This window comes from Salvelinus sp. IW2-2015, linkage group LG35 (assembly GCF_002910315.2).
Source record: "Salvelinus sp. IW2-2015 linkage group LG35, ASM291031v2, whole genome shotgun sequence".
In the NCBI taxonomy this organism is placed as follows: Eukaryota; Metazoa; Chordata; class Actinopteri; order Salmoniformes; family Salmonidae; genus Salvelinus; species Salvelinus sp. IW2-2015.
Window position 1 is genome coordinate 11217350 of NC_036874.1, and position 27449 is coordinate 11244798.

General features: G+C 42.8%; 1 protein-coding gene across 1 annotated transcript in view; it reads left to right on the top strand.

Moving 5' to 3' along the window:
* The first annotated feature begins 4681 nt into the window (after positions 1–4681).
* The window catches only part of LOC111959078 (beta-1,4-galactosyltransferase 3), a 30295-nt gene continuing 7527 nt past the window's right edge, over positions 4682–27449 (top strand). The window contains exons 1-3 of the mRNA XM_023980507.2: positions 4682–4915; positions 24234–25560; positions 26716–26951. Of these exons, the coding sequence (XP_023836275.1) occupies positions 25275–25560; positions 26716–26951 (522 nt within the window). The 5' untranslated portion in view covers positions 4682–4915; positions 24234–25274. The remainder of the gene's footprint in view (positions 4916–24233; positions 25561–26715; positions 26952–27449) is intronic.

Sequence of the window (27449 nt, forward strand, 5' to 3'; positions counted from 1 at the left end):
TCAAGCAGGGTCATTGTCTAAGTTCACTTTCTTCAGTTCCTGTGCAAGCTCTCTGCCATCCAAGTTTGAGTGTTCTTTATAGTACAGTGTCATACTAAGGGCCTCACATTGTTCTGTCAGCTCCTCATTTGAGAGACTTTGGAAGGTTGACAGCACTCAACTTCTCTCCCACATTTTCCAATGTGGAAAATCTTTCCTGAAGGGCTGAGGTTGCAGCATCAACAACGACATTGAAAAATGTCACCTCCAGCTTCTTCAGATCATCACTCAAAGGCTCATCAAATTATTTGTATGAAAAGTGCCACTTTGTGTGGATCATACTTTTTTGTTGTAGAACGGCCTCTACATTCATAGCCTCGCAAATATCCTTGGCTGATGTTTGTGCAGTCATAAAGCCTGTTGCCCTGTMGTTGCTGAGACCTCTGTCTTTCTGAGAAGACTGACTGCACCATGCCTACTGGGAGACTACATCAGCTTTCTCACATGCTGGATCTGGCTCAAGATGTCACCCCACTGTACAGATGCTGAAGCGGTATGATCCCACCTCTGGCAAGGACTGGGCCTCAATCTTTATCACAGGGTCTTTGGTTTGATCCCTCAACTCAATCAGTGACTCTCACCGCTGCTGCCTGATACCTCAGTGGCTCGACACTCTTAACTTTACACTCCCACGGCCTCCCAAGTGGCTCAGTGGTCTAAGGCAGTGCTAGCTGTGCCACTAGAGAACCTGGTTCGAGTCCAGGCTCTGTCACAGCCGGCCGCGCCTGGGAGACCCATGGGGCRGCGCACAATTGGCCCAGTGTCGTCCGGGTTAGGGGAGGGTTTGGCCGGCAGGGATGTTCCTGTCCCATCGCGCACTAGCGACTCCTGTGGCGGACCGGTCGCAATGCACGCTGACACGGWCGCCWGGTGTACGGTGTTTCCTCCGACACATTGGTGCTTCCGGGTTAAGCAGGCGTTGTCAAGAAGCAGTGCGGCTTGGMTGGGTTGTGTTTCGGAGGACGCACAGCTCTCGACCTTCGCCTCTCCTGAGTCCGTACGGGAGTTGCAGCGATGGGAMAGGMCTGTAACTACCAATTGGATACCATGAAATTGGGGAGAAAAAGGGGTCATTTAAAAAAGGTGCTCTTTCATGACTGGATCAAATTGTGCCATCAGTTCAACCTCTTTGAGGAAATTTCCATTTGATGGAGAGGACAGTGTTTCTGTGTGTCCCCTTAGTGACAGATTTCTAATTGCCARAGACTGCACAATAGCAGTCAGACGTGTCAACACCTCTCTCCATCTTATCCTCAGCCTCCATAAGTGCCATCTCATGCTTAGAATTTGTTTACCCTTTTTTTTTTTGCCTTGCCAGTTCTTTCCGTGTTTTCATGCAGTTTTGGTGTTCTGGACTGCTGTYGTGTGAAGTCAGAAAATAACTTGTATGTTTCCAGTCTGTCAGTCCTGAGTTTGCTAAAGTAATTTTCTTCTTAGAAAAGAGTTTGCAGGGGTCTGTTTGTTGTTTCTTTCAGAATACACCAACCAACTTCTAGGGATTTTTTTCACCACTCACCAAGGTCTTCCTGAAATACTGGTGGTGGCAACTTCTTCTATCACTCTCATTCCTTGGGGAAACAAAGTTAGGTGGTACCTCACTTTGTCCTCTGCAAACTAGTTGTGTCTGAATTCTGTCAGTCAGAACTGAAGGCCAGTCAGCAGGGTCTGTAGACAGTGGTTCATCCTCAGCCGCAGGGTTTGGTGGGGATGCTGCTACAGGCATTTCTAATGGAGAGCACATGGGCATTAGTTTACACATGTTATTCACAGCATTTATAGTGGTGGAANGAATTAGTTTACTGAACACCATACAGTGTGTGTGCTGTCTCTTATACACATCTAGATGTGTATAAGAGACAGGAATACACCAACCAACTTCTGGTGGTGGCAACTTCTTCTATCACTCTCATTCCTTGGGGAAACAAAGTTAGGTGGTACCTCACTTTGTCCTCTGCAAACTAGTTGTGTCTGAATTCTGTCAGTCAGAACTGAAGGCCAGTCAGCAGGGTCTGTAGACAGTGGTTCATCCTCAGCAGCAGGGTTTGGTGGGGATGCTGCTACAGGCATTTCTAATGGAGAGCACATGGGCATTAGTTTACACATGTTATTCACAGCATTTATAGTGGTGGAACATCCCACATACATACCCAGCAATAATAAAATCATTGTTACCTACAATATGGAAACTTAAAACTTTGCAAAAGGGAAATTATGTGTTTTGTTTATGTTATGCAGGGATGCACACATAAACACATGTGCGTGTACCCACACACATGCGCGTGTTCACAAACATACCTGAAGAATCCTGGTGGGGAGAAGTGGAAGCAAATGGGTCTTCATCCTCAGGCTCAGACAACATTTGTGAAGAGGCCTGTGTGGCTGAGGAGGTGGATGGCTCCTCATCCTGAGGCTCTGAGATCATTTCTGAAGAAGCCTGTGTGGCAGAGGAGGTAGATGGATCCTCATCCTGAGGCTCTGAGATCATTTCTGAAGAAGCCTGTGTGGCAGAGGAGGTAGATGGATCCTCATCCTGAGGCTCTGAGATAATTTCTGAATAGGCCTGTGTGGCAGAGGAGGTAGATGGCTCCTCATCCTGGCTAGTGCCAGAGGGTGCTCCAAAATATTTCAGAAGTGCCCCTGAATTTGTATTGAAATACAGTATATGAGTGACATCCAACATTTGTTGCACAATTAAATATATGTCATTATGCACAATATATCAAACTTTCAGAATAGGAACCAAATTAAATAAGACACCCCAAAAGACTCAATATATCACAAAAGATACAACATATCAGCATAATATAGACATCTTTTAAGTTAGCTTACAGCATTGGAAATTCCCCTTACTGAGCTCAGGACCTAGTCAATACAATCACAGAAAACCTTTATGATGTCACCTCAATGAACGTTAACCAAATCAATAATGTGCTAGTTAGGTTGTAATCGTTTTGCTGCAGGCTACACATATTATCATGATGAAACTGTGTGAAATTATATCCAATGTTATGTAAGCTAGTTGGACAGAAAACGGAATATTGTCGCCCTATGTGTAATAGCATAGCACGCAACATTGCAACATAGGCTAGTTTAACACTCATGTTTGTTAGCCTATTTCATTACATGCATAATATTATAATCATAAAGAGATGACATAGCTGCTTACCTTTATCTTCTGCGCATTTCTCCTCTTCTTTCCTCTTTTTCCTAAACTGGGCACTTGATGGCTTAGACCTTTTCTTATCCATTTGTGTTGATTTGGCACTCGAGCATCAATACATTACCCATCCCCCAACACTGTCAACCAAGAGTCAAGACTAAACCAATTCACCTTGGTGGTGTGCAGACTGGATTTATATTATTCTTAACGATTTTGCACAAACCAGAAAAAAAATGCAACAATATGTCTGTGAAACAATATATTCACAGTATTATGAATGAATTGTGGTTTATTTGGTAGCATTTCGTAGTGTGACTGATTTTACTAATTGCATTAGTACTGTACAAAGTTAAGAGGTGTGCTATTTGATAGATTCCCCCGCTCCCCCTACCTCGGGCTTCCAGTTGGTAGACCTGAGGTCAACCTACCCCCGCCCCCCTCCCCATCTCGTACTTCTGTGTGGGAGACCTTCCCAGGCAGTAGCCTGCCTAGCTCACAAACTAGAATCAGGGCGCCCACTCCGACAAGGTTAATTGACCCACAGTGACATGAAATCATTGACGTGACGTGCAAATGTCACCATTCCAAAAAATGTTGTGCGGGCGCCCCTGGCAAGATGTCGCCCATACCTAAATCCGCCACTGGGGAGCATCCTTTGACCAGGGCAGAGACTGCACCATATTGCTGACACTACACATCCAAGGTGGACTGGGGCTTCCAGGGGTGGAACTGAGGAAGGTGAGGTGGAAGCTTGGACATTCTGAAGAAAGGTTTGGACAACCAAATTCAAATGTGTGTGTGATCACTAACGGCCATTTTGGTAACCACTTCATTGCCTTTGTTTAACTCCTGCCAGTGGACCAGTAATTTAACCTACATTTAACAACTACCCAGTCCCATAACGTTGAATACTGAAGTATTGAGTGGATTCCTTACCTTTTAAATAAGATGTTTTGTGTTGAAATATGGCAAAAAGTCAGTACTTTGGCTTTGACCACAATTGGTTTACACTTGATTTTCAACTAAGAGATGAGTGATGCACCATTCTAGAATCTAGAACACATCTATTACAATAGAATACTTTATTTTCTCCCATCTGCCATTTGGTATAAAATCTATATTTTATTAGAAAGTACAATTTCTAAATAAAAGCACGTGTGCGAAAGATACAGTAGTAGGTATAAATAAACAAATGTAATTTGTATTACACAATTTCTGTAATTTATCTTTACCATGTCTCATCGAGTCAAGCATATCGTGTTTTCCTCGTTCTATATTCAGTAAGCCATAACACAAAAGGGTCGTTATGTCACTGTGTACTACCCAACGTCACCCCATTCAATTGTATTGTCGGTGCATTCATTTAATTATTGTGAAACCAAAACAGCAAGTAGTGGTGAAAATCAGGACATGCATACAGCACGAAAAGGTTCGAGGAGGTGCGCTAAACTAACTCTTAAAGTCTCTGCCGACGTTGCCATTCATTACTACAAGCAACACCAAACAGCTGTGTACATCACTTCCTGTACTGGTTCTACATGTGAAGTGTGGCTGAAGAAGCTGCATTTCAACTTCGAAACGTAGCCCCGGAGCAACTCGAATTGTGAAAGTGATGTTTAGCAATTCTGTTGCCTGGAATAAATTAGAAAAGGAACCATTGAGCTATCCACGAACAAGAGGAGTGGAATGGTAAACACCGTCTCGTGTGTTTAGTTGGTAAGCTGGCCACAGTTTATTTATTTTTATCTAGCTAACTAGCTAATAATGCTAACTGGATAGCCAGCAACAAATCATGACCGTGTATGAAATAAGTTAGCTAGTCGTTAGCAAGCTAGCAAAGCAGAAGGAAATGGAGTCAGTGACGCTAGTTTTCCGGCTTGTATAGCTTGTTTCTCCGTCACATTTGCTAGTTAGTCCGTAGCTAACGTTGGCTATCTAAAATGTTAAATATTTATTTATTTATTGTGGCCGCTTTAACGCTTTAACAAGAGTTGTTGAAGAAAGGCTCGAGCCCAGGTAAATTAGCTACGCCAGAAATGGTGGAATCTTTGGTTACATCATCATGACTCTCGTACAAAATCTAAAGTAAGACTTGAATGGTCTAATAATGTAAAAACACAAAACGAATTAGTTTACTGAACACCATACAGTGTGTGTGTGTGTGTGTGTGTGTGTGTGTGTCTGTCTGTCTGTCTCTAGGAAGGCTATATGATATTGTTGCATCTGTTCATGTCTGTGACCAAGCAAAACATTCTTATTCCGTAGGAATAGCTGGGTGATTTTGTTTTATTTAATCTTTATTTAACCAGACAAGTCAGTTAAGAACAAATTCTTATTTACAATGACGGATTTAGCAAATACGTTAGATTTTAAGAGAATGTGAATTTAGATGTTTTCTCACAACCTTTAAGACTACAATAACCGTAAACTTTTGGGTTAAYAGCCATGTTCAGGGACAGAACGTTTTTTGTTTTTGTTTTACGTTGTCAGCTCGGGGATTCGTTCTAGCAACCTTTCGGTACCTTTAGGTTACTGGACCCAACGCTCTTAACTACTAGGCTACCTGCATATTAAGTGTGCATAAGCCATTTGTTACTTAAAAAAAAAAAATACAGACAATACGGTCTTCTTGAAGTATTTTGTCATTACCACCACGACAAGCAAATGTATATTATAATAACGTTTTTTTCAAGTGTGTGTACTTTGTTACCATGTATATGATTAGTGACAGCTGAGCACATGGAGGGAAATTCACATTTTGATGCCGGGAAATGATAGAAAATTAAGGAAAATATAATATTTTTATTGAATGTCATTACCAAGTAGGCTATAATTAAAACAACTTGTTACATTTTTTAAATAGTTTTTATTATTTATTTAGGATACATTGTATGCTAGCTGTTCAACTGGAGTTAGCATGTCATTCCCACCACACGTGATTACCACCACATAATGAACTGATGGTAAGGAAAGAATGTGATAATGACGAAATGTATTAGTTCATACATTTTTACTAACCTTAAGACCTGAAAAGACAAATTACATATGATCATGATTAAGTTGAAATTGAACACTTATTTGCTATTACATTTTGTATTATGTTAGGATGACGGAGTGATTGTGATGTCTATTTATGTGACTTACTATGGTTATTACTGACTTTAATTATTTTATATGAGATGCCCCCTAAATCAACCAAGGAGAGGACATACACTATATATACACAAAAGTATGTGGACACTCCTTCAAAATAGTGGATTCTGCTATTTCAGCCACACCCGTTGCTGAAAGGTGAATAAAATCGAGCACACAGCCATGCATTCTCCACAGACAAACATTGACAGTAGAATGGCCCTTACTGAAGAGCGCAGCGACTTTCAATGTGGCACAGTCATAGGATGCCACCATTTCCAACAGTCAGTTCATAAAATGTAAGCCTTGCTATAGCAGCGCTGGTCAACTGTAAGTGCTGTTATTGTGAAGTGGAAACGTCTAGGAGCAACAACGGCTCAACCACAAGTGGTAGGCCACACAAGCTCACAGAACGGGACTGCCGGGTGCTGACGCTCGTAAAAATTGTCTGTCCTCAGTTGCAACATTCGCTACCGAATTCCGCACTGCCTCTGGAAGCAACGTCAGCAAAATAACTCTTCGTCGGGAACTTCATGAAATGGTTTTCCATTTCCCCGAGCAGCCCCGCCCAAGCATAAGATCACCATGCACAATGCCAAGCTTCGGCTGGAGTTGTGTAAAGCTATCTGCCATTGGACTCTGGAGCAGTGGAAACGCGTTCTCTAGAGTGATGAATCATGCTTCACTATCTGACAGTCCAACGGACGACTCTGGATTTGGCAGGTGCCAGGAAAACGATACCTGCCCCATGCATAGTGCCAACCTTAAGTTTGGTGGAGGACAAATAATGGTCTTGGGCTAATTTTCATGGTTCGGGCTAGGCTCATTAGTTTCCGATGATGGGAAATCTTAACCCTCCAGCATACAATGACATTCTAGACGATTTTGTGCTTCCAACTTTGTGACAACAGTCTGGAGAAATCATGCTGAAACAGTAAAGGGGCAATGCCCCTGCGCACAAACCCGGGGGGTCCATACATAAATGGTTTGTTGAGATCGGTGTGGAAGAACTTGACTGGCATGCACAAAGCCCTGACCTCAACCCCATCAAACCCCTTTGGGATGAATCGGAACAAATGGTCTGTTCTGTATCTTCAACAAATTAAACATGTACTACTGTGACAGTAAATTGTTTAATGGTATTTCTCATCTGTTTTATATGAAATGCCATTTCCACCACAGTGTCATTACCACAATGCTAAGTCATTACTATCACGGTACATATTTGAGTTAAATGGGTATTAATTACAGTTGATATTGATTATTTTTCCTGTATGTGAACCTTATATGCTTGTTCTTAAGATAATTCTAAAATAATGTAAAATATTACGATTTTAATGTGGTAAATACATGTTTCTGAGTATCTTCAAGGACTATATGGACATTTAGACATGACAATGATAAATACATGTAATCAAAACTTGAAACATGAAAAAAAAGTTCTATAAAATACCTTAATCACAATTTATGTAATTTCCTTTTCAACTAAAATAGCAAATTTTATGAAGTGGTGGCAATGACATTTCCCCTCGGGTATATGGGGAAACCAATAAAAACATTTTTWTTTATTTAAATGGTATGGTCTCAGACTCTATTAGATCTTGTTTCCAGACAGAGTGAAGAACATATTCAGAGAGAAAAGAAGCAGTTTCAAGAGGTTAATTTTCAAAAACATTTAACATCCAAAAGTGCCTGTATTTACAAAATCAACCAGCTATGATGAAAGACTTGTATACTCAAGGTTTAGGCGCATCCTGTGTACACTTACTGAACCAGGATAATTTTAAATCCACCTAGCAGCCTCTGTAAACAGGATTAGGAGGGAGTGAATGTAATTTAAAAACAGTGGTTTGTGCAACCAAGTTCAGAAAGTGGTCTGCCTTTTGTTTTCTATATTTGCCCAGCCATGGCTGTTTGCCATCTTTTGAAGGTGTACAAAAGGGGCAGCAGGTAGCCTAGTGGTTAGAGCGTTGGGCCAGTAACTGAAAGGTTGCTGGATCAAATCCTGAGCTGACAAGGTAAAAATCTTTCATTCTGCCCCTGAACAAGGSAGTTAACCCACTGTTCCCCGGTAGGCTGTCTTGTAAATAAGAATTTGTTCTTAACTGACTTGCCTAGTTAAATAAAAAATAACACCTGCTCTGTAATCCGTTTGCTTTGGGCAGCGTCATTTGAGCTGGGCAAACCTTCCTTCCTACTCCTCTTTGTAGTAAATAGTTTCCAGAGTGAGAAATGGCCACAAAGACCCTGTCACAAGAGTTGTCAGGTTGACTGAGTGGATACTGGCTATAACGTTAGACTAGCGGAGGGGACTGTACTATAGGACTCCACGCTGTTCATGGGATAAGAGCCTGACTTTATCAATGGAGATGTCTGCTGAACAGCAAGATCCTATCACAGGGTTTCCAAACTTGGTCCTGGGCGGGTGTTCGTTTTTGCCAAAGCACTACACAGCAGATTCAAATAACCACTCATTGATTTATTTGAATCTGCTGTGTAGTGCTAGGGAAAAACCCAAAACGTGCACCCAGGGGTGACCCCAAGACTGAATTTGTGGAATCCTGTTCTGATGCGATCAGTTCGCTTGAACGTTTGCAACGTTGCGTAACTGTTTGTACTGAATGACACGTTTCCCCAAAACGTTCTTGAACAGACATTGATGTACGTTTGCCCCCATTTGGTGGGTGTGGCTTGAAGCAATGAGTGATGTATTTAAAGGGCAGTGGCCATGCTGAAAGCGTTCCCGAACCCACAACCCAACCCCTCCCTGTTTTTCAACTGGTCGTTCAGTATAGCACCGTTTGCGATCAATTGAACATTCCAGAATGTAAAAACGTACTGAGCTCTGGTCTGTACAGACATACATTACCGTTCAAAAGTTTGGGATCACTTAGAAATGTCCTTGTTTTTGAAAGAAAAGCAATTTTTTTTGTCCATTTAAAATAACATCAAATTGATAAGAAATACATTGTTAATGTTGTAAATGACTATTGTAGCTGGAAACGGCAGATTTTTTTTATTTTATGGAATATCTACATAGGTGTACAGAGGCCCATTATCAGCAACCATCCCTCCTGTGTTCCAATGGCACGTTGTGTTAGCTAATCCAGAGTTGCAAAGAAAAAGCCATATCTCACTGGCCAATAAAAATAAAAGATTAAGATGGGCAAAAGATCACAGACACTGGACAGAGGAACTCTGCCTAGAAGGCCAGCATCACGGAGTCGCCTCTTCACTGTTGATGTTGAGACTGGTGTTTTGCGGGTACTATTTAACTTCTCTGCGCTACGGATCCCTTTAGGGGGATCATTTTCCTAAACAACCGCTGAATTGCAGGGTGCAAAATATTACTAACAATATTTATAATCATGCAATCACAAGTGAAATATATCAAAACACAGCTTAGCTTGTTGTTAATCCACCTATCGTGTCAGATTTTGAAAATATGCTTTGCAGCGAAAGCAATCCAAGCTTTTGTGAGTGTATCAATCAATGCTACAACAGCTATCCCCAAATTAGCATGGTCAGAAAAGCAATAAAATTAATCGCTTACCTTTGATAATCTTCGGATGTTTGCACTCACGAGACTCCCAGTTACACAACAAATGTTATTTTTGTTAGATAAATATTACTTTTATAACAAAAAAACGCAATTTGGGTTGCGCGTTATGTTCAGAAAACCAAAGCCTCGTTCCGTTCGACAAATTCCAAAAAGTATCCGTAATGTTCRTAGAAACATGTCAAATGTTTTTTTATAATCAATCCTCAGGTTGTTTTTAACAAACATAATCGATAATATTTAAACCGGACCGTAACCTATTCAATAAAAGAGAGAAAGAAAATGGAGAGCTACCCCTCTTGCGCGCAGGAACTAATCAGAGGACACCTGACTAGTTTTGAAAAATCTCACTCATTTTTCAAAATAAAAGCCTGAAACTATGTCTAAAGCCTGGTCACAGCCTGAGGAAGCCATTGGAAAAGGAATCTGGTTTATACCCCTTTAAATGGAAGAAAGACGGGCCAAACTTTTTTTTTAAAATCACTTCCGGGTTAGATTGTCTCAGGTTTTCGCCTGCAGAATCAGTTTTGTTATACTCAGACAATATTTTGACAGTTTTGGAAACTTTGGAGTGTTTTCTATCCTAATCTGTAAATTATATGCATATTCTACGATCTGGACCTGAGTAATAGTCCGTTTACCTTGAACGTTATTTAAAAAATAAATAAAAACTCTGGGGAAAAAAACAAACTCTCTAGCGTCAAGAGGTTGAGGACTTGTAAGGCGTCTGTTTCTCAAACTAGATACTCTAATGTACTTGTCCTCTTTCTCAGTTGTGCACAGGGGCCTCCCACTCCTCTTTCTATTCTGGTTAGAGCCAGTTTGCGCTGTTCTGTGAAGGGAGTAGTACACATCGTTGTACGAGATCTTCAGTGTCTTGGCAATTTCTCGCATGGAATAGCCTTCATTTCTCAGAACAAGAATAGACTGTAATCGAACCCACAAATACTGATGCTCCAGATACTCAACTAGTCTAAAGAAGGCCAGTTTATTTGCTGCTTTAATTAGCACAACAGTTTTCAGCGGTGCTAACATAATTGCAAAAGGGTTTTCTAATGAGCAATTAGCCTTTTAAAATGATAAACTTGGATCAGCTAGCACAACGTGCCATTGGAACCCAGGAGGGATGGTTGCTGATAATGGGCCTCTGTACACCTGTGTAGATATTCCTTTAAAATCAGCTGTTTCCAGCTACAATAGTCATTTACAACAATGTCTACACTGTATTTCTTATCAATTTGATGTTATTTTAATGGACAAAAGAAGTGCTTTTCTTTCAAAAACAAGGACATTTCTAAGTGACTCCAAACGTTTGAACCGTAGTGTACATGCAATGTGTTACTTGGAGTTTCTCCATTTGTGGAAGAGACTGCAATGACATGCTTCACCTATTTGGCCTTCTTACAACAGTTAGCGAACTACTGTTTACACAATCAGCCAACCAGTGCTGTGAGACCATTCATTTGCTACCCTTCAACAGGTATTGGACATTTTAAAGGGACAGAGTCAGGTGAACTCATGGATATAATTTTTATGTCTCTGCATCCAGTATGAAAGAAGTTGGAGGTAGTGTTGTGCGCTAATGCTAACTAGCGTTAGCGCAATGACAAAGTCTATGGTATCTACTGGTATGCTAGCAGTTACCATAGACTTCCAGTCATTGCACCAATGCTAGTTAGCAATGGTGCTAACGCTAGTTATCAATTTCTTTCCAACTGCACACAGAGACATAGAAATGGTATCCACAAGTTCATTGTGGAAGTAGATAAAGGGCTTGGTTGCCAAAATCCTGAAGTATCCCTTTTACGGTCTGAAGTGCACTTGCCCATTAGCCAAGTAAGGAGTAGGCTTTTGGTTGCCTGTCAGATATGATCACTTACATGCAGAAATGCAATATTCTGTATTTTATATGAACGTGATTTTATATGAACGTAGTGAATGAACTACACATTTTTGTTGTTTTTAGTGTAAACTGTCCCCTGCCCAATGGAACAACCACAGAGCAGGCTCAACTTGCACGACTGCTCAGTTCACTTGCCCTAGGTGACAAGGCAACTTGTTATGCCAATCCCTGTTGATACTTGTGGCTGTTTCATTAGTGTTAGCCTTCCTATTTGTCAGATCCATGACCCTGCTCCTTTTCGGTCCAATCAGGGCAAGACATTACATTTTCCCCCAACACAATCTAACAATGATGTTGAACCCTTCCCAGGCTGCCATCTTTATGTTTTCTGTCCAGTACTCTGGAATGATAGTAGCGGTGGCTAGGCAACACATTCGCCGTTCATGACTGTGTGACTCTTAGTGCCCTTTTTGTAATGTTTACGTGGTTATCCTCAGTTTTTCTGGTTGGTCCCTATGGTTGTCATTGCTTAGCTACTGAGTCGTGCAGCTTGTCATCATGGTTGCAATGAGGGCTGTCCCAGAGGTGTGTGTGTGTGCCCGAGCCACAAATGAACTTTGCGCTATGGAAACTACTCAAACTAGTTACAACCCAAGCAGCAGCAGACAGTAAAGGAGAAGCTGTAGAGATAATTTTATTTTTTTCTCTTCAGTAGTGAGCCTGTCCCAGTGGACTCAGACCTGAGGGAGCAGCTAAAGAGACATGTACCAGCTGCACTGACAATGAATGGCCAGTGTGTTGCCATGGGTTGCTATGACAAGGGCGCTAGCCCTCATTAATATGCTGACACTTTTTTTCACACTGTATGCTAATGTTTTAATTGCCTGGACTTGTTTAGTGGAAGAGCTATCTACTGTATCTTTGTAGGTTATTTTTCTTTTTTAGAATGTAGGGTTGGCCTTATAGCCAGTGGTTATCCAAATATGAACAGTTTTCCCTTGTCTTGGCAGTCAAGTAAAGGTAATGCTCTAGTCACAAAGCACATTTTCTGGTGCATATTGATGCTCAGGGCAGTGCAAACTGAGCTGGTCTCTGGCTCAAGCCTCTTCCTGCGTTGATACCACAGACTGGGAAGGAGCCTAAGTTCTCTCACGTCCTAGGCTAGCCTATATCACAATGGTCATATCACATCCTCAGGAGTCAGGAACCGTCCTCAAGGATTTCAGTTGAGCTGTTTAGTAATTGAATATGAATAGCTTGTTTTTTTAATTTCACCTTTATTTAACCAGGTAGGCTAGTTGAGAACAAGTTCTCATTTACAACTGCGACCTGGCCAAGATAAAGCAAAGCAGTTCGACACATACAACAACACAGAGTTACACATGGAATAAACAAACATACAGTAGAAAAAGTCTATGTATCGTGTGTGCAAATGAGGTAAGATAAGGGAGGTAAGGCAATAAATAGGCCATGGTGGCGTAGTAATTACAATATAGCCATTAAACACTGGAGTGATAGATGTGCAGAAGATGAATGTGCAAGTAGAGATACTGGGGTGCAAAGGAGCAAGATAAATAAATAACAGTATGGGGATGAGGTAGTTGGATGGGCTATTTACAGATGGGCTATTTACAGATGGGCTATGTGATCTGTGAGCTGCTCTGACAGCTGGTGCTTAAAGTTAGTGAGGGAGATATGAGTCTCCAGCTTCAGTGATTTTTGCATTTCGTTTCAGTCATAGGCAGCAGAGAACTGGAAGGAAAGGCGGCCAAAGGAGGAATTGGCTTTGGGGTTGACCAGTGAAAAATACCTGCTGGAGCGTGTGCTACGAGTGGGTGCTGCTATGGTGACCAGTGAGCTGAGATAAGGCAGGGCTTTACCTAGCAACGACTTCTAGATGACCTGGAGCCAGTGGGTTTGGCGACGAGTATGAAGCGAGGGCCAGCCAGCGAGAGCGTACAGGTCGCAGTGGTGGGTAGTCTATGGGGCTTTGGTGACAAAACGGATGGCACTGTGATAGACTGCATCCAATTTGTTGAGTAGAGTGTTAGAGGCTATTTTGTAAATTACATCGCCAAAGTCGAGGATCGGTAGGATGGTCAGTTTTACGAGGGTATGTTTGGCAGCATGAGGATGCTTTGTTGCGAAATAGGAAGCCAATTCTAGATTTAATTTTGGATTGGAGATGCTTAACTTCTTTGGGGTAGGGGGCAGTATTTTCACGTCCAGATGAAAAGCATGCCCAGAGTAAACGGCCTGCTACAAAGCCATAAAAGCTAGAATATGCATATTATTAGTAGATTTGGATAGAAAACACTCTGAAGTTTCTAAAACTGTTTGAATGATGTCTGTGAGTATAACAGCACTCGTATGGCAGACAATAACCTGAGAAAAAATCCAACCAGGAAGTGGGAAATCTGAGGTTGATCGATTTTCAACTCCGCTCCTATTGAAGATACAGTGGGATATTGGTAATGTTGCACTTCCTAAGGCTTCCACTAGATGTCAACAGTCGTTAGAACCTTGTCTGATGCTTCTACTGTGAAGTGGGGCCGAAGGAGAGAGGAAGGAGTCAGGTCTATCATGACCTGAACATGCCCTGACCATGCGCGTTCACGTGAGAGCGAGCTCTGTTCCATCGCACTTCTGAAGACAATGGAATACTCCGGTTGGAACATTATTGAAGAATTATGTTAAAAACATCCTAAAGATTGATTCAATACTTCGTTTGTCATGTTTTTACGGACTGTAATAAAACTTTAAACTTTTCGTCCGTACTTTCCGCTGGACCTGCCCGCGCGTCGTGAGTTGAACGCTAGAACAACAAGGAGGAATTTGGACAAATGACGGACATTATCGAACAAAACAAACATTTATTGTGGAACTGGGATTCCTGGGAGTGCATTCTGATGAATATCATCAAAGGTAAGTGAATGTTTATAATGTTACTTCTGACTTCTGTTGACTGCATAATATGGCGGATATATTTGTGTCTTGATTGGGCTCTGAGCACCAACTCAGATTATTGCATGGTTTGCTTTTTTCGTAAAGCTTTTTTGAAATCTGACACAGCGGTTGCATTAAGGAGAAGTGYATCTAAAATKCCATGCATAACAGTTGTATCTTTTATCAATGTTTATTATGAGTATTCCTGTAAATTGAYGTGGCTCTCTGCAAAATCAAAGGATGTTTTGGAACTTCTGAACGTAAGGCGCCAATGTAAACTGAGATTTTTGGATATAAATATGAACTTTATCGAACAAAACATACATGTATTGTGTAACATGAAGTCCTATGAATGTCATCCGATGAAGATCATCAAAGGTTAGTGATGAATTTTATCTCCATTTCTGCTTTTTGTGACTCCTCTCTTTGGCTGGAAAAATGGCTTTGTTATTCTGTGAATAGGTACTCACCTAACATAATCGTTTGGTTTTGAATTTGGCGCCCTGCAGTTTCAGTGAAAGTGCAGGGCGCCAAATCCAAACAGAAATCTCAATTAAAATTCCTCAAACATACAAGCATACAAACTTGTTGTAAATCCAGCCACAGTGTCCGGTTTCAAAAAGGCTTTACGACGAAAGCACACCAAACGATTATGTTAGGTGAGTGCCTATTCACAGAATAACACAGCAATTTTTCCAGCCAAAGAGAGGAGTCACAAAAAGCAGAAATGGAGATAAAATTCATCACTAACCTTTGATGATCTTCATCAGATGACACTCATAGGACTTCATGTTACACAATACATGTATGTTTTGTTCGATAAAGTTCATATTTATATCCAAAAATCTTAGTTTACATTGGCGTGTTATGTTCAGTAATGTTTTGCCTCCAAAACATCCAGTGATTTTGCAGAGAGCCACATCAATTTACAGAAACACTCATAATAAACATTGATAAAAGTATTATACATGGAACTTTAGATAAACTTCTCCTTAATGCAACCGCTGTGTCAGATTTTWAATTTTTTTAATAGAAAAAGCACACCATGCTATAATCTGGGTACAGCGCTCAGAGCCCAAACAAGCCATACAGATATCCGCCATGTTGTGGAGTCARCAGAAGCCAGAAATAGTATTATAAATATTCACTTACCTTTGATCTTCATCAGAATGCACTCCCGGGAATCCCAGTTCCACAATACATTTTTGTTTTGTTCGATAACGTCCATAATTTGTCCAAATACCTCCTTTTTGTTAGCGCGTTTAGTACAGCAATCCAAATGCGCAGGCACTAGGTCCAGACAAAGTCAAAAAATTCCATTACAGTTCGTAGAAACATGTCAAACGATGTATAGAATCAATCTTTAGGATGTTTTTAACATAAATCTTCAATAATGTTTCAACCGGAGAATTCCTTTGTCTTCAGAAATGCGATGGAACGCAGGTCGCTCTCACGGGAGCGTGCGTGGTCAGCTCATGCCAGACACCTGACTCAAAGAGCTCTCCTTCCCTCATTCGTCACAGTAGAAGCATTAAACAAGGTTCTAAAGACTGTTGACATCTAGTGGAAGCCTTAGGAAGTGCAATATGACTCCAAAGACACTATCGTTTAGGACTTTGAGGTGCACCCATGACCAGCTCTGAAACCAGATTGCATAGCGGAGAAGGTACGGTGGGATGCGAAATGGTCGGTAATCTGTTTAACTTGGTTTTCGAAGACCTTAGAAAGGCAGGGTAGGATAGATATAGGTCTGTAGCAGTTTCGGTCTGGAGTGTCTCCCTATTGTGTATTGTCACCTTACACCTGAGAGTGGTAGTGAGCTGAGGGGGGAGAGCTGTTTTGTCTACTCTTTCCCCTCACATGATTTCTGTTAGCTTTGTTCATACCGTATCTTCTTTCCTCCTATATGCTCCCACGGGGTGATAACAGGTTTGTTGAGCAAGAGGTGACACATGGAGATGTCTTGTGACTCATGGCAATAGATAAAGAATGAGCTAGTGAAACTAGATAGTGCAGTGGATATGACCAGTAACTTCATCAGACAGGCATAGTATTTGTCGCAGTTTGCTTCGTAATCGAACACTGGCGGCAGGTGATATGTTGGTACAGTTCTTTTGATAATCTGAGGTGAAACGTAGCAGAAGTCTGCATGACTCTCAGTGGAGCCTATCTTCAGTGTGTTGAACTGAATGGTTCTGAATAGAGTGCAAGGATTTGAGGGCCTTTTCYGCCCAAGCTCCAAAGCTGTTTTGGAGCAGATTTGCAGACTACAGAGATCACAAGGTTAAAGCTGGAGAGCACAGTCTTCCACAGCTGACAGATGCTGATGGATGGATGGATGGATATAGTACGCGTTCCTCTAATCAGCCGAACATGGCATCGCTCCAGTCCCTCATCCTTCTCTTTGTGTCTGGCATCCCGCTCTGCTCCGGCAGGTTAAGGCTTTGATTCACAGGCGGCAGACTAACGCAAGGCCTATCAACTGTTTCTACCCCATCCTCTTCCTCCCCACTCCTACACCCCCGCTGCTGCTCTGCAGCTCTTTGAGACAGACACACACCAGATGTTTTCAAGTACTTGGCTACATATTTCCACTTTCCGTCACTCTTTTCTTCTCTTCTATTGCGCTGCTTTTGCTTTTTGCTGGGGGGGGGGGGGGGGTCCTATAGTGGGGGGTCCTAGTCGTCCTATATTTCCAGCAGTCCTGTTGAGCTGACTGCTCCCGGGACTGCGGGTCTCTTAGTGGATTCCCTGTGCCTGGCCGACAGGCTGGTCAGCTGCCTGGCTATGGACAGCGCATGCGTGGGATCCTGAATAACCAGCCACGCTAACAGAGATCCTTAGATAATGATTTATATATACACTGCTCAAAAAAATAAGGAACACTTAAACAACACAATGTAACTCCAAGTCAATCACACTTCTGTGAAATCAAACTGTCCACTTAGGAAGCAACACTGATTGACAATAAATCATCCTGACAATAAATCATCCTCACAGCAAAAAAGGTTTGCTGTGTCTGTCAGCGTAGTGTCCAGAGCATGGAGGCGTTACCAGACAGGCCAGTACATCAGGAGACGTGGAGGAGGCCGTAGGAGGGCAACAACCCAGCAGCAGGACCGCTACCTCCGCCTTTGTGCAAGGAGGGGCACTGCCAGAGCCCTGCAAAATGACCTCCAGCAGCCACAAATGTGCATGTGTCAGCATATGGTCTCACAAGGGTCTGAGGATCTCATCTCGGTACCTAATGGCAGTCAGGCTACCTCTGGCGAGCACATGGAGGGCTGTGCGGCCCCACAAAGAAATGCCACCCACACCATGACTGACCCACCGCCAACCGGTCATGCTGGATGTTGCAGGCAGCAGAACGTTCTCCACGGCGTCTCCAGACTCTGTCACGTCTGTCACATGTGCTCAGTGTGAACCTGCTTTCATCTGTGAAGCGCACAGGGCGCCAGTGGCGAATTTGCCAATCTTGTGTCTCTGGCAAATGCCAAAACGTCCTGCACAGTGTTGGGCTGTTAGCACAACCCCCACCTGTGGACGTCGGGCCCCATACCACCCTCATGGAGTCTGTTTCTTACCGTTTGAGCAGACACATGCACATTTGTGGCCTGCTGGAGTAGTTTTGCAGGGCTCTGGCAGTGCTCCTCCTTGCACAAAGGCGGAGGTACGCGGTCCTGCTGCTGGGTTGTTGCCCTCCTACGGCCTCATCCACGTCTCCTGATGTACTGGCCTGTCTCCTGTAGCGCCTCCATGCTCTGGACACTACGCTGACAGACACAGCAAACCTTCTTGCCACAGCTCGCATTGATGTGCCATCCTGGATGAGCTGCACTACCTGAGCCACTTGTGTTGGTTGTAGACTCCGTCTCTTGCTACCACTAGAGTGAAAGCACCGCCAGCATTCAAAAGTGACCAAAACATCAGCCAGGAAGCATAGAACTGAGAAGTGGTCTGTGGTCATCACCTGCAGAACCACTCCTTTATTGGGGGTGTCTTGCTAATTGCCTATAATTTCCACCTGTTGGGCTGTCTATTCCATTTGCACAACAGCATGTGAAATTTATTGTCAATCAGTGTTGCTTCCTAAGTGGACAGTTTGATTTCACAGAAGTGTGATTGACTTGGAGTTACATTGTGTTGTTTAAGTGTTCCCTTTATTTTTTTGAGCAGTGTACATTTTGCATACTTCTCGCTCTCTCTGCTCCCCTTCCATCCCTCCCCACCTCATTTCTCTCTCTTTCCTCGTCCCCCTCGCTGACTACTATTCTCTCATCCATTCCAGTGTGTGAGAGTATGCATGTGTACATACAGTATACATGTAATATTGATGGCTCCAGGCAGAAAAGGATTGTCCCATATCTTGCCTGTAATCTTCCATAGCTGCCATCACTCAGTCTAAAGTGTGTGCTGCTTTACAGTCTGAGGAGGGAGGGGGTGACGTGAGGAGGTGGAAGAACACTGGAGGGAAGATGTTTGTTTTGGCTGACTCGGGCCTGCATGAGCTAGTGATGCCAGTTCTACCTCTTTGACTTTCAAATGTCGAGACTCGAGAGCGAGGGAATGTAGCCTAGATTGAACGCTGGTGAGACAACTAAACTAGCCACTTGCATTGGGCCTACTCTGCTTCCTCTTTCCCTCTCCTTTTTGTCATTCTCAGATTCCCTCACATAGCATCACATAGCCTGAGGAACAGGAGCATCTAAATCAAGTCACTGGCTCTTTTTATATGTGTGCTGAGAAGGCAAGGCCCTGGCTTTGTCAAGGGAGTTGCCAGCTGCCAAGTTGTCCTGCTACACTATATCCCAGGCAGCAACCCTATATCCCATTTCAAGTCAATACGGCCCCTGAGCGCTTAACCGGGCTGGGATGATACTATACACACCCTGACTATTCATTTAAACAACGGTGAAACTGCAGTGGACATTGGACATACGGTAGTATAGTGTGCATTTAAACCGTAGTAAATGAAGGGTATCATGTTTGCTCTAAGGATTTAGCCACTATGCCTATATGGTTGCGCTCTACGTGATGCTGCTGGCCACACTCATTTGAGAGGACTGCCTGAAGTTCCACCTTCCATCTGCTCATATTTAAAGTTGCAAACAAAAAAGTACTCATCAAAAGCAAATGTTTTTTTCCCTTCTTTCTCTCCTCACTCTCTCCCTCTTTCTAGCTCTCTCCTTCCTGTTCCATTATCTCCACATTTTGCCGACTCATGTCATGCTATCACCCTCTTGTCTTTCCATTTCTCTGTCTGTCTAATGAACTTGTTTCCTCATTGTCTGGGGATTAAGGAGTATTGAAGCTGAAAAGGTGGGGTAAGGGAGATTTCTGTTGAAACTGATGTGCTCACATTTGCAGATCACACACACGCATTTCAAGGTTTCTGTTATGAAAATGTGGCGCCGGACATTTGACCAGCAGCACTTTAATTTACCAGACATTTGAGAAATGTACCGAACCCATGTGCATTGGGTGTGTAACCTGAATAGGGCGTCCACCCACGGTGCTCAGAATGACAATCACATTTAGAATATGGTAATTCATCTTAACAGAAAATGTAATTTGAGGACATGTATCCTTACCGTGTACTTTGAAGATGTTAAAATAACTGTCCACAATTACTTTCCCTCAGCCAACAAGATGAGAAACAAACCCAATCACTAGCATAGGCCGAGCACGAGTTTCAAGTTTGGGGAAGCACATTTTCACCATCAAAATGCACCATTATAATATAGCATTCCATGCATCATAAATCTGCAAATGCGATGTAAGAGAGCCTACTATTTGTAATGTGATGAGTAGATTGAGTATTATTATTAGCCTAAATGACTATCCAGACTGCTCAATGCATGGCTGAGCGCGTGTAGTGTAGAGGCCTCGGCAATAGTCGGTCGGATAAGTTTATTTCTTTGCATGGGAAAAACCCATTTCATGCAATTCTACTGCATTTGACATTAGCTGTGTGTGTGTGTAAAATACTTTTATAAAATAGGCTACTAAAAGCATGATTTGGCCACAGAGGATCTTTAGCTGACCCTTGCCTTAAAAAAACAAAAAAACAAGCCTACAGTCGGAAGGAAAGGCAGTCCGCGCAATTTGGTCAGCGCGTGCTGCAAATAACAAATAGATAATTTAAAGTCAAATGTTTTGTCATATGCGCCAAATACAACAGGTATAGACTTCACCGTGAAATGATTACTTAAGTGCCCTTAACCAACAATGCGGTGTTTCAAAAAAGTACCAAAAAAATKTGCTAAATAAATGAAAGGAAAAATATGATTGTGGAGTTGCGACCGTCAGTGAAGAGGCCCAGTCAGGGATATTGCAATATTTCAAAATACAAATCATGGGAAGACAGTGTGGAAAGCAAATGGCTATTGCTGTAAAGACAATGAAAAGACTAATCTGTCTTTTAGTTGAGCGAACAACAATAGTAGACCCATCTTATTGGGACCAGCGGAGAGCATCGGCCCTATCGCTGGTGACTGTGCATATTCACTCTTTATCATTGTTGGCTCACTGCCACTTAAAATATTGTTTTTGTAAAATGTCCTCCTCCAGTTTAGATGGATGTCATATTGTATTTGTGTCTCCCCTTCTCATAGGCCTATTATATGGACAACGTAGTTGTTATTGATTGTTTGTCAGTGTCAGCAGAGTAGGCTACCCTGTAATTTGTTGTATATTACTTTTTTTGAATTATTTTATTTCTGGAGAGGAGTTTGCTAATAAGGCTCCATAATTTTGSCGATTTTAATTTTCTTAAGGAAAGCTTAGCTTCCCCTAGCCTTATTGATGCACTGCCTGTGAGCCTATATCAATCTACCATCCACTATAGTAAAGTTTACCTATTTTTATTGGTCAGCTCGTCGAGAAGGAAATGGCCCAAACAGACTCTGGGACAGTTGTGGGATGATGGATCCTAAATTCATACAACCAGTAGACCTAGGCTACATAGAACAACGTTAAAAAGCAATGAATCTGATGCGACGGATAAGAACGTTTAGTTTAAAATGTTGATTAACCTATTTTTTTCTTACATTTACATTACATTTAAGTCATTTAGCAGACGCTCTTATCCAGAGCGACTTACAAATTGGTGCATTCACCTTATGATATCCAGTGGAACAACCACTTTACAATAGTGCATCTAACTCTTTTAAGGGGGGGGGGGGGGTTAGAAGGATTACTTTATCCTATCCTAGGTATTCCTTAAAGAGGTGGGGTTTCAGGTGTCTCCGGAAGGTGGTCTTACCATAATACCATAATAATGTCTTACCATTATTAGTGCAACAATGCACACAAGGCAACGTGTGAATGTGCATTTGGCTACCGGACAATGAAACAAAGTTGATGGCACATGAGAGAAATAGGCTACTAGTATCAATGGCATATGGATGTCTGTATAAAATAATTGCCTCCACGGATATGGTCAGATTTTGTCTAGGCTACTTTGAAGCAAGGTTAAACATGCCTCTTAATATGTAGTAAAACTTTCAGGTTTCAAGCAATTACAGTGCATTCGGAAAGAATTCAGACCCCTTTTTCCAAATTACAGCCTTATTCTAAAATGTATGAAATAGTTTTCCCCCTCAATCTACACACAATGCCCCATAATGACAAAGCAAAAACAGGTTGTGCAAATTTGTAGTTCTTTATTTTTTAACTTGATGACATCTACATCAGACCCTTTACCCAGTCCTTTGTTCAAGCACATTTTGGCAGCGATTAGTCCCAGGTCTTCTTGGGTATGACACTACAAGCTTGGCACACCTGTATTTGGTGAGTTTCTCCCATTCTTCTCTGCAGATCCTTTCAAGCTCTGTCCGGTTGGATGGGGAGCGTCGCTGTACAGCTACATTATTTTCAGGTTTCTCCAGACACGTTCGATCGGGCTCTGGCTGGGCCACTCAATGACATTCAGAGACTTGTCCCGAAGCCACACCTGTGTTATCGTGACTGTGCTTAGGGTCGTTGTCCTGTTTTGAAGGTCAACCGTCCTGAGCGCTCTGGAGCAGGTTTTCATCAAGGATCTCTCTGTACTTTGCTCCGTTCATTTTTCCCTCGATCCTGACTAGTCTCCCTGCACCTGAAAAACATCCCCACAGCATGATGCTGCCACCACCATGCTTCACCGTAGGGATGGTGCCAGGTTTCATCCAGGCGTGATGCCTGGCATTCAGACCAATCTTGGTTTCATCAGACCAGAGAATCTTGCTTCTCATGGTCGTCTGCGAGTCCTTTAGGTACGTTTTGGCAAACTCCAAACGCGCTCTCATGTGCCTTTTACTGAGGAGTGGCTTCCGTCTGGCCACTCTACCATAAAGACCTGATTGGTGGCGTGCTGCAGAGGAACTCTGGAGCTCTGTCAGAGTGACCATCGGGTTCTTGGTCACCTCCATGAGCAAGGCCCTTCTCCCTCGATTGCTCAGTTTGGCCAGGCGGTCAGCTCTAGAAAGAGTCTTGGTGGTTCCGAACTTCTTCCATTTAAGAAAGATGGAGGCCACTGTGTTCTTGGGGACTTTCAATAAGGAATATATTTTTTGGTACCCTTCCCCAGATCTGTGCCTTGACACAATCCTGTCTCAGAGCTCTACGGACAAATCCTTTGACCTCATGGCTTAGTTTTTGCTCTGACATGCACTGTCAACTGTGGGACAAAAAGGCTGTATTGTGCCTGTGATGCATAAAGAATATACGTGCCAATTTAATTCTACAAAATTATGCAAATTAACCCATAGACCGATATGCATGACTGGTCAAATAGATTTCCATCAATGAGTAGGCAAAAAAGCATTATTTCGCAATGTTTTTTTTTGGGGGGGGGGGCAAATTGGTGCCAATTTCATTTATCGCCATTTAAATGTTTTTATGGCCAAAAGCCTGCTGTTACTGGCTAACAGAAACCCTGATACATATCATTATTATACATGCACACACCCTCGCCCATTGACTCTCATCCTGTTTTCTGCAACTCTATCTCTCTACCATTCTGCCAATCCCTGGGCTCTCCATGTGGGATTAGGATTAGAGTTAGTCTGAGGCTGGCGTCTTTAATGTGCACTAATTGATTCGTGAGTGCCGACGTGTCGGGTATTCTCCAACAGATAGCCATCGCAAGGAAGGAGGATTACGCGAGCACAAGTAGCAGGACCGTTTAACGACCCACAATCGTTCTATGGTCTGCCTGAGGGGTAGTGGTAGTAGTAGTAGGACCTTTTCCTAGAGCTAGAACGTCCACTGCTTTCTATCTTGATTCTCTGAATCGCTTCTGAGCTTGTGTTTCTTTCTGCTCCTCGGTTGCTGCCAGCAGTCTGTTCTCTTTGAAGGCGTCCGTATTGGAGTTCCTGTTATGCCTGATTCCTCCTGGCTCTCTCCAGCTGGTCTGTTTAGCTGAAAACAAACAAGCTGTTTGTTCCGGCTGTGCATCATGTATGTGGTAAACAGTTAGTCTAATTGGGAAAGATGCTAGCAACAATAGATTATTATAGGATGTAAATTGTAACAACTACTTAACCACCTACCTCGTTCTCATTGTCTTTCAGAGCACCATTATCGTGATTGGTCCGAGCCCCTGTCCGCCACRCCTGGTGGACCCCTCCCCCTTGGACGCATCTCTCAGCCCAGAGTGTCAGTCAGAATGAGACAATAGAACGCAGTCGACAATGGACCTTCCCCTTTCTCTCTTTGCTCTCTGTCTGCCCCGTCCCCATACCCTTCCCCTAACACACACACACAGCCAGCCCCTGACTACTCTTTCCACTGTACTGGTTTCGGTCCACTCCCTCTTCCTACCTCTCTAGCCAGCCTTGTCAAGCCAAACGAAACCATAATCCTCTGTAAAAGATAGGGGCCTATACAGCTGCCTGTGCTCCCTTTTTGTTGTTGGTAACTGTTTGTTTAGAGGGCCCCCATGAGAGTAGCAGCTAGAGAACACAAGGCAGCACAACAGCACCCAGTCAGCCGTTTTACTGGAAACAAACGAGCTGTGGTGGTGGTTTGGACACTGATGGAATTCTAGTAGCATGATGTTGGGCTGGCATCGCCACCACACGCCATCAATGAACCAGAGGGCCACCAGCAGACTTTGGAGATCGACACATCTCAACTTGTGGTGGGACAAGAGATTGAAATAAAGACATCAATCTTTTTTTCAGGATATTTTCTTTAACCTCCTTTTTTGCTTCTCCAGTGATCAGCTAAACCAAAGTGCCTTTCTTGGTTTCTCACTGTGCTTTTACTATAAACTTCATCTAACATCATATTACACTCCAATATCTGAAAATAGATTTAAAAGAAACATTTCAACATCTCAAGGATTTTGCACTTTTCATTGATGCACCTCCATACCATTGCCTGTTGCACTTGTCATATCATACTTGTCGCACAATACTGACAGTGCCCGCTTGTTTACAGTAAAAACATACACCCCCATTCCGACTGTTGACAATCCCACCCCGTATTTCACCCAGCCACAAAGTAAGCATTCTCTCACAGCGTTCCTCTAGTGTAGGTTGCTAGGACTAACGAAGCCAAACCTATCACCAAACCGCTCTCCAAGTTCCTTGTGACGCAGAGCCGGCGACATGGCGACGTGGCTACAGTCAAAATGGCGCTACCTGTTCATGTTCCTGGGTGTCCAGCTGGTTGTCATGGCTCTGCTGTCCCGCGAGGGCTACCACAAGCGAGTGTCGTACTTCATCAGGATTTTCCGCAAGCCGGAGACCACTGCGTCGGGGACGTCCGGTGCCAGCTCGCCCCACGTGCGCAATCACACGGGCAGTGACGTCTACGCCAACTTGTCCCTCCTGGCCAAGGCCCACGGCCGGGGCGAGTACATGCCCTACTGCCCCAAGACGTCTCCCCTGATAGGTGAGTTCACACACAGAAATAGAAGTCCTAGAACTGGCAGCCCCATTATATTTCTGAGTAAAATTTCGGTAGGAGAAATCCTGTTTGGAGAATTCTGTATTTCCTGCTTATTCTATTCTGATTCCGGGAGTCCTTCACGCAGGATTTCTGGGAAAGTTACCAGAATTGAGTAGACATGATATGGTGGAACCTTGGCTTTACCTATACAGTCAGGAATTGTTCAATGATGGCCCCTAGTAAGGGAAGGCAGGATGTGTTTTGACTTTGAGATCATTCAAACTGAGCCAAGACTTGGTGGCGGCTGACCCAACAGGAGTGTTTGTTGTACGCTTCAACTAGAGGGTCTGAATATACTTGTGTTCAAATGGTCAGTTTACCTTGTGTCCAACTTCCTACTTTTTTGCATTCAAATTTGGATATACACACTGAAACTAAGAGATTTGCCTACAGCAAAGGCTCCTACAATGTTTTGCTGTGCCCTTTTATTTATTGGGATTTTTTTAACCTTTATTTAACTAGGAAAGTCAGTTAAGAACAAATTCTTATTTTCAATGACGGCCCAGGAACAGTGGGTTAACTGCCTTGTTCAGGGGCAGAACGACATATTACCTTGTTAGCACGGGGATTCGATCTTGCAACCTTTCGGTTGAAGTCCAAGTCCAACGCTCTAACCACTAGACTACCTACTTCCCCAATCAGTAGGTTGTCCATGCTAGCATGCTCGTTCTAACAGGGTTTTGGGGATTTGAGATCCTTTTTCTTTTTTTACATGAGACAGCATGTTCCAGCAGTGGTTACTGACTTTGAAGTGACAAACTTCAAAGCACATAGGCTACATATCCTGGGCCTACACTCCCCCATGTATTTATTTGGACCGTGAAGCTAAAACTTAAACATTTGTCTCTATACTGCAGCATTTTGGATTGGAGATAGGTTTTATATGAGACGACCGAACAGAATTGATTAAAGGGGGCACACTGCATTCTGTACTGTCGTCTCATGTAAAACATTTGATCCCAAAAACACTGTTAGAACAAGCATGCTAGCATGGACAACCTACTGATTTTTAATTTATTGGTGTGTGTTACGATATAGGTCTAGCAATAAAATGCTGTTATGACATCTAGCTTCTTCTCACCCCGTTTCTCTTATCAGGTGGACCGATCCACGTCAGCTTTCCTTCTGGGTTGACACTGGCCCAAGTTGCGCGGAAGAATCCATTGGTGGTCCTCGGGGGGCGCTACAGACCGCCTGACTGTGAGGCACGGCACCGCACCGCCATAATCATTCCCCACAGAAACCGGGAGCACCACCTGAAGTTCCTCCTCTACTACCTTCACCCATTCTTACAGCGACAGCAGCTCAACTACGGCATCTACGTCATCCACCAGGTGAAATGCATACGTATATACACACACACATTGTTTCAAAAGGTTAATTTTGAAGGGGCAATCGTCAGTTGCTACATACCTTTTTGGATGTATAAATTAATGATATGTACCCATTTGATTCTTGAAGAATATAACTTAGAAATGCCTCATGAGTTTAGTTCAACTGTTACACTCCATGAGAACCCAACATATAAGTTTGTTTTTCTCCAATGTTTGTAAACAAAGTAAATGTAAACAAACACTGTCTAGCCTCAAAACATGGTTGAAACTGTCATGAATGGTCAGTCCTTGCATCCATAGCTCTATGAATTGGAGTGGTTACACATTTCTCCATCGCTCAGCCTTTTACCGAAACGGGGTTGTGAAAAACACTGTTTCAACTGATGATTGCTGTTTTAAAGACAACATTAATGTTATCAATTGATTGTGCAATCTGTAACATAGCCTATCAGTGTGAATATGTTCTTTACTCTTCCTACAATTGACCAAAATATATAT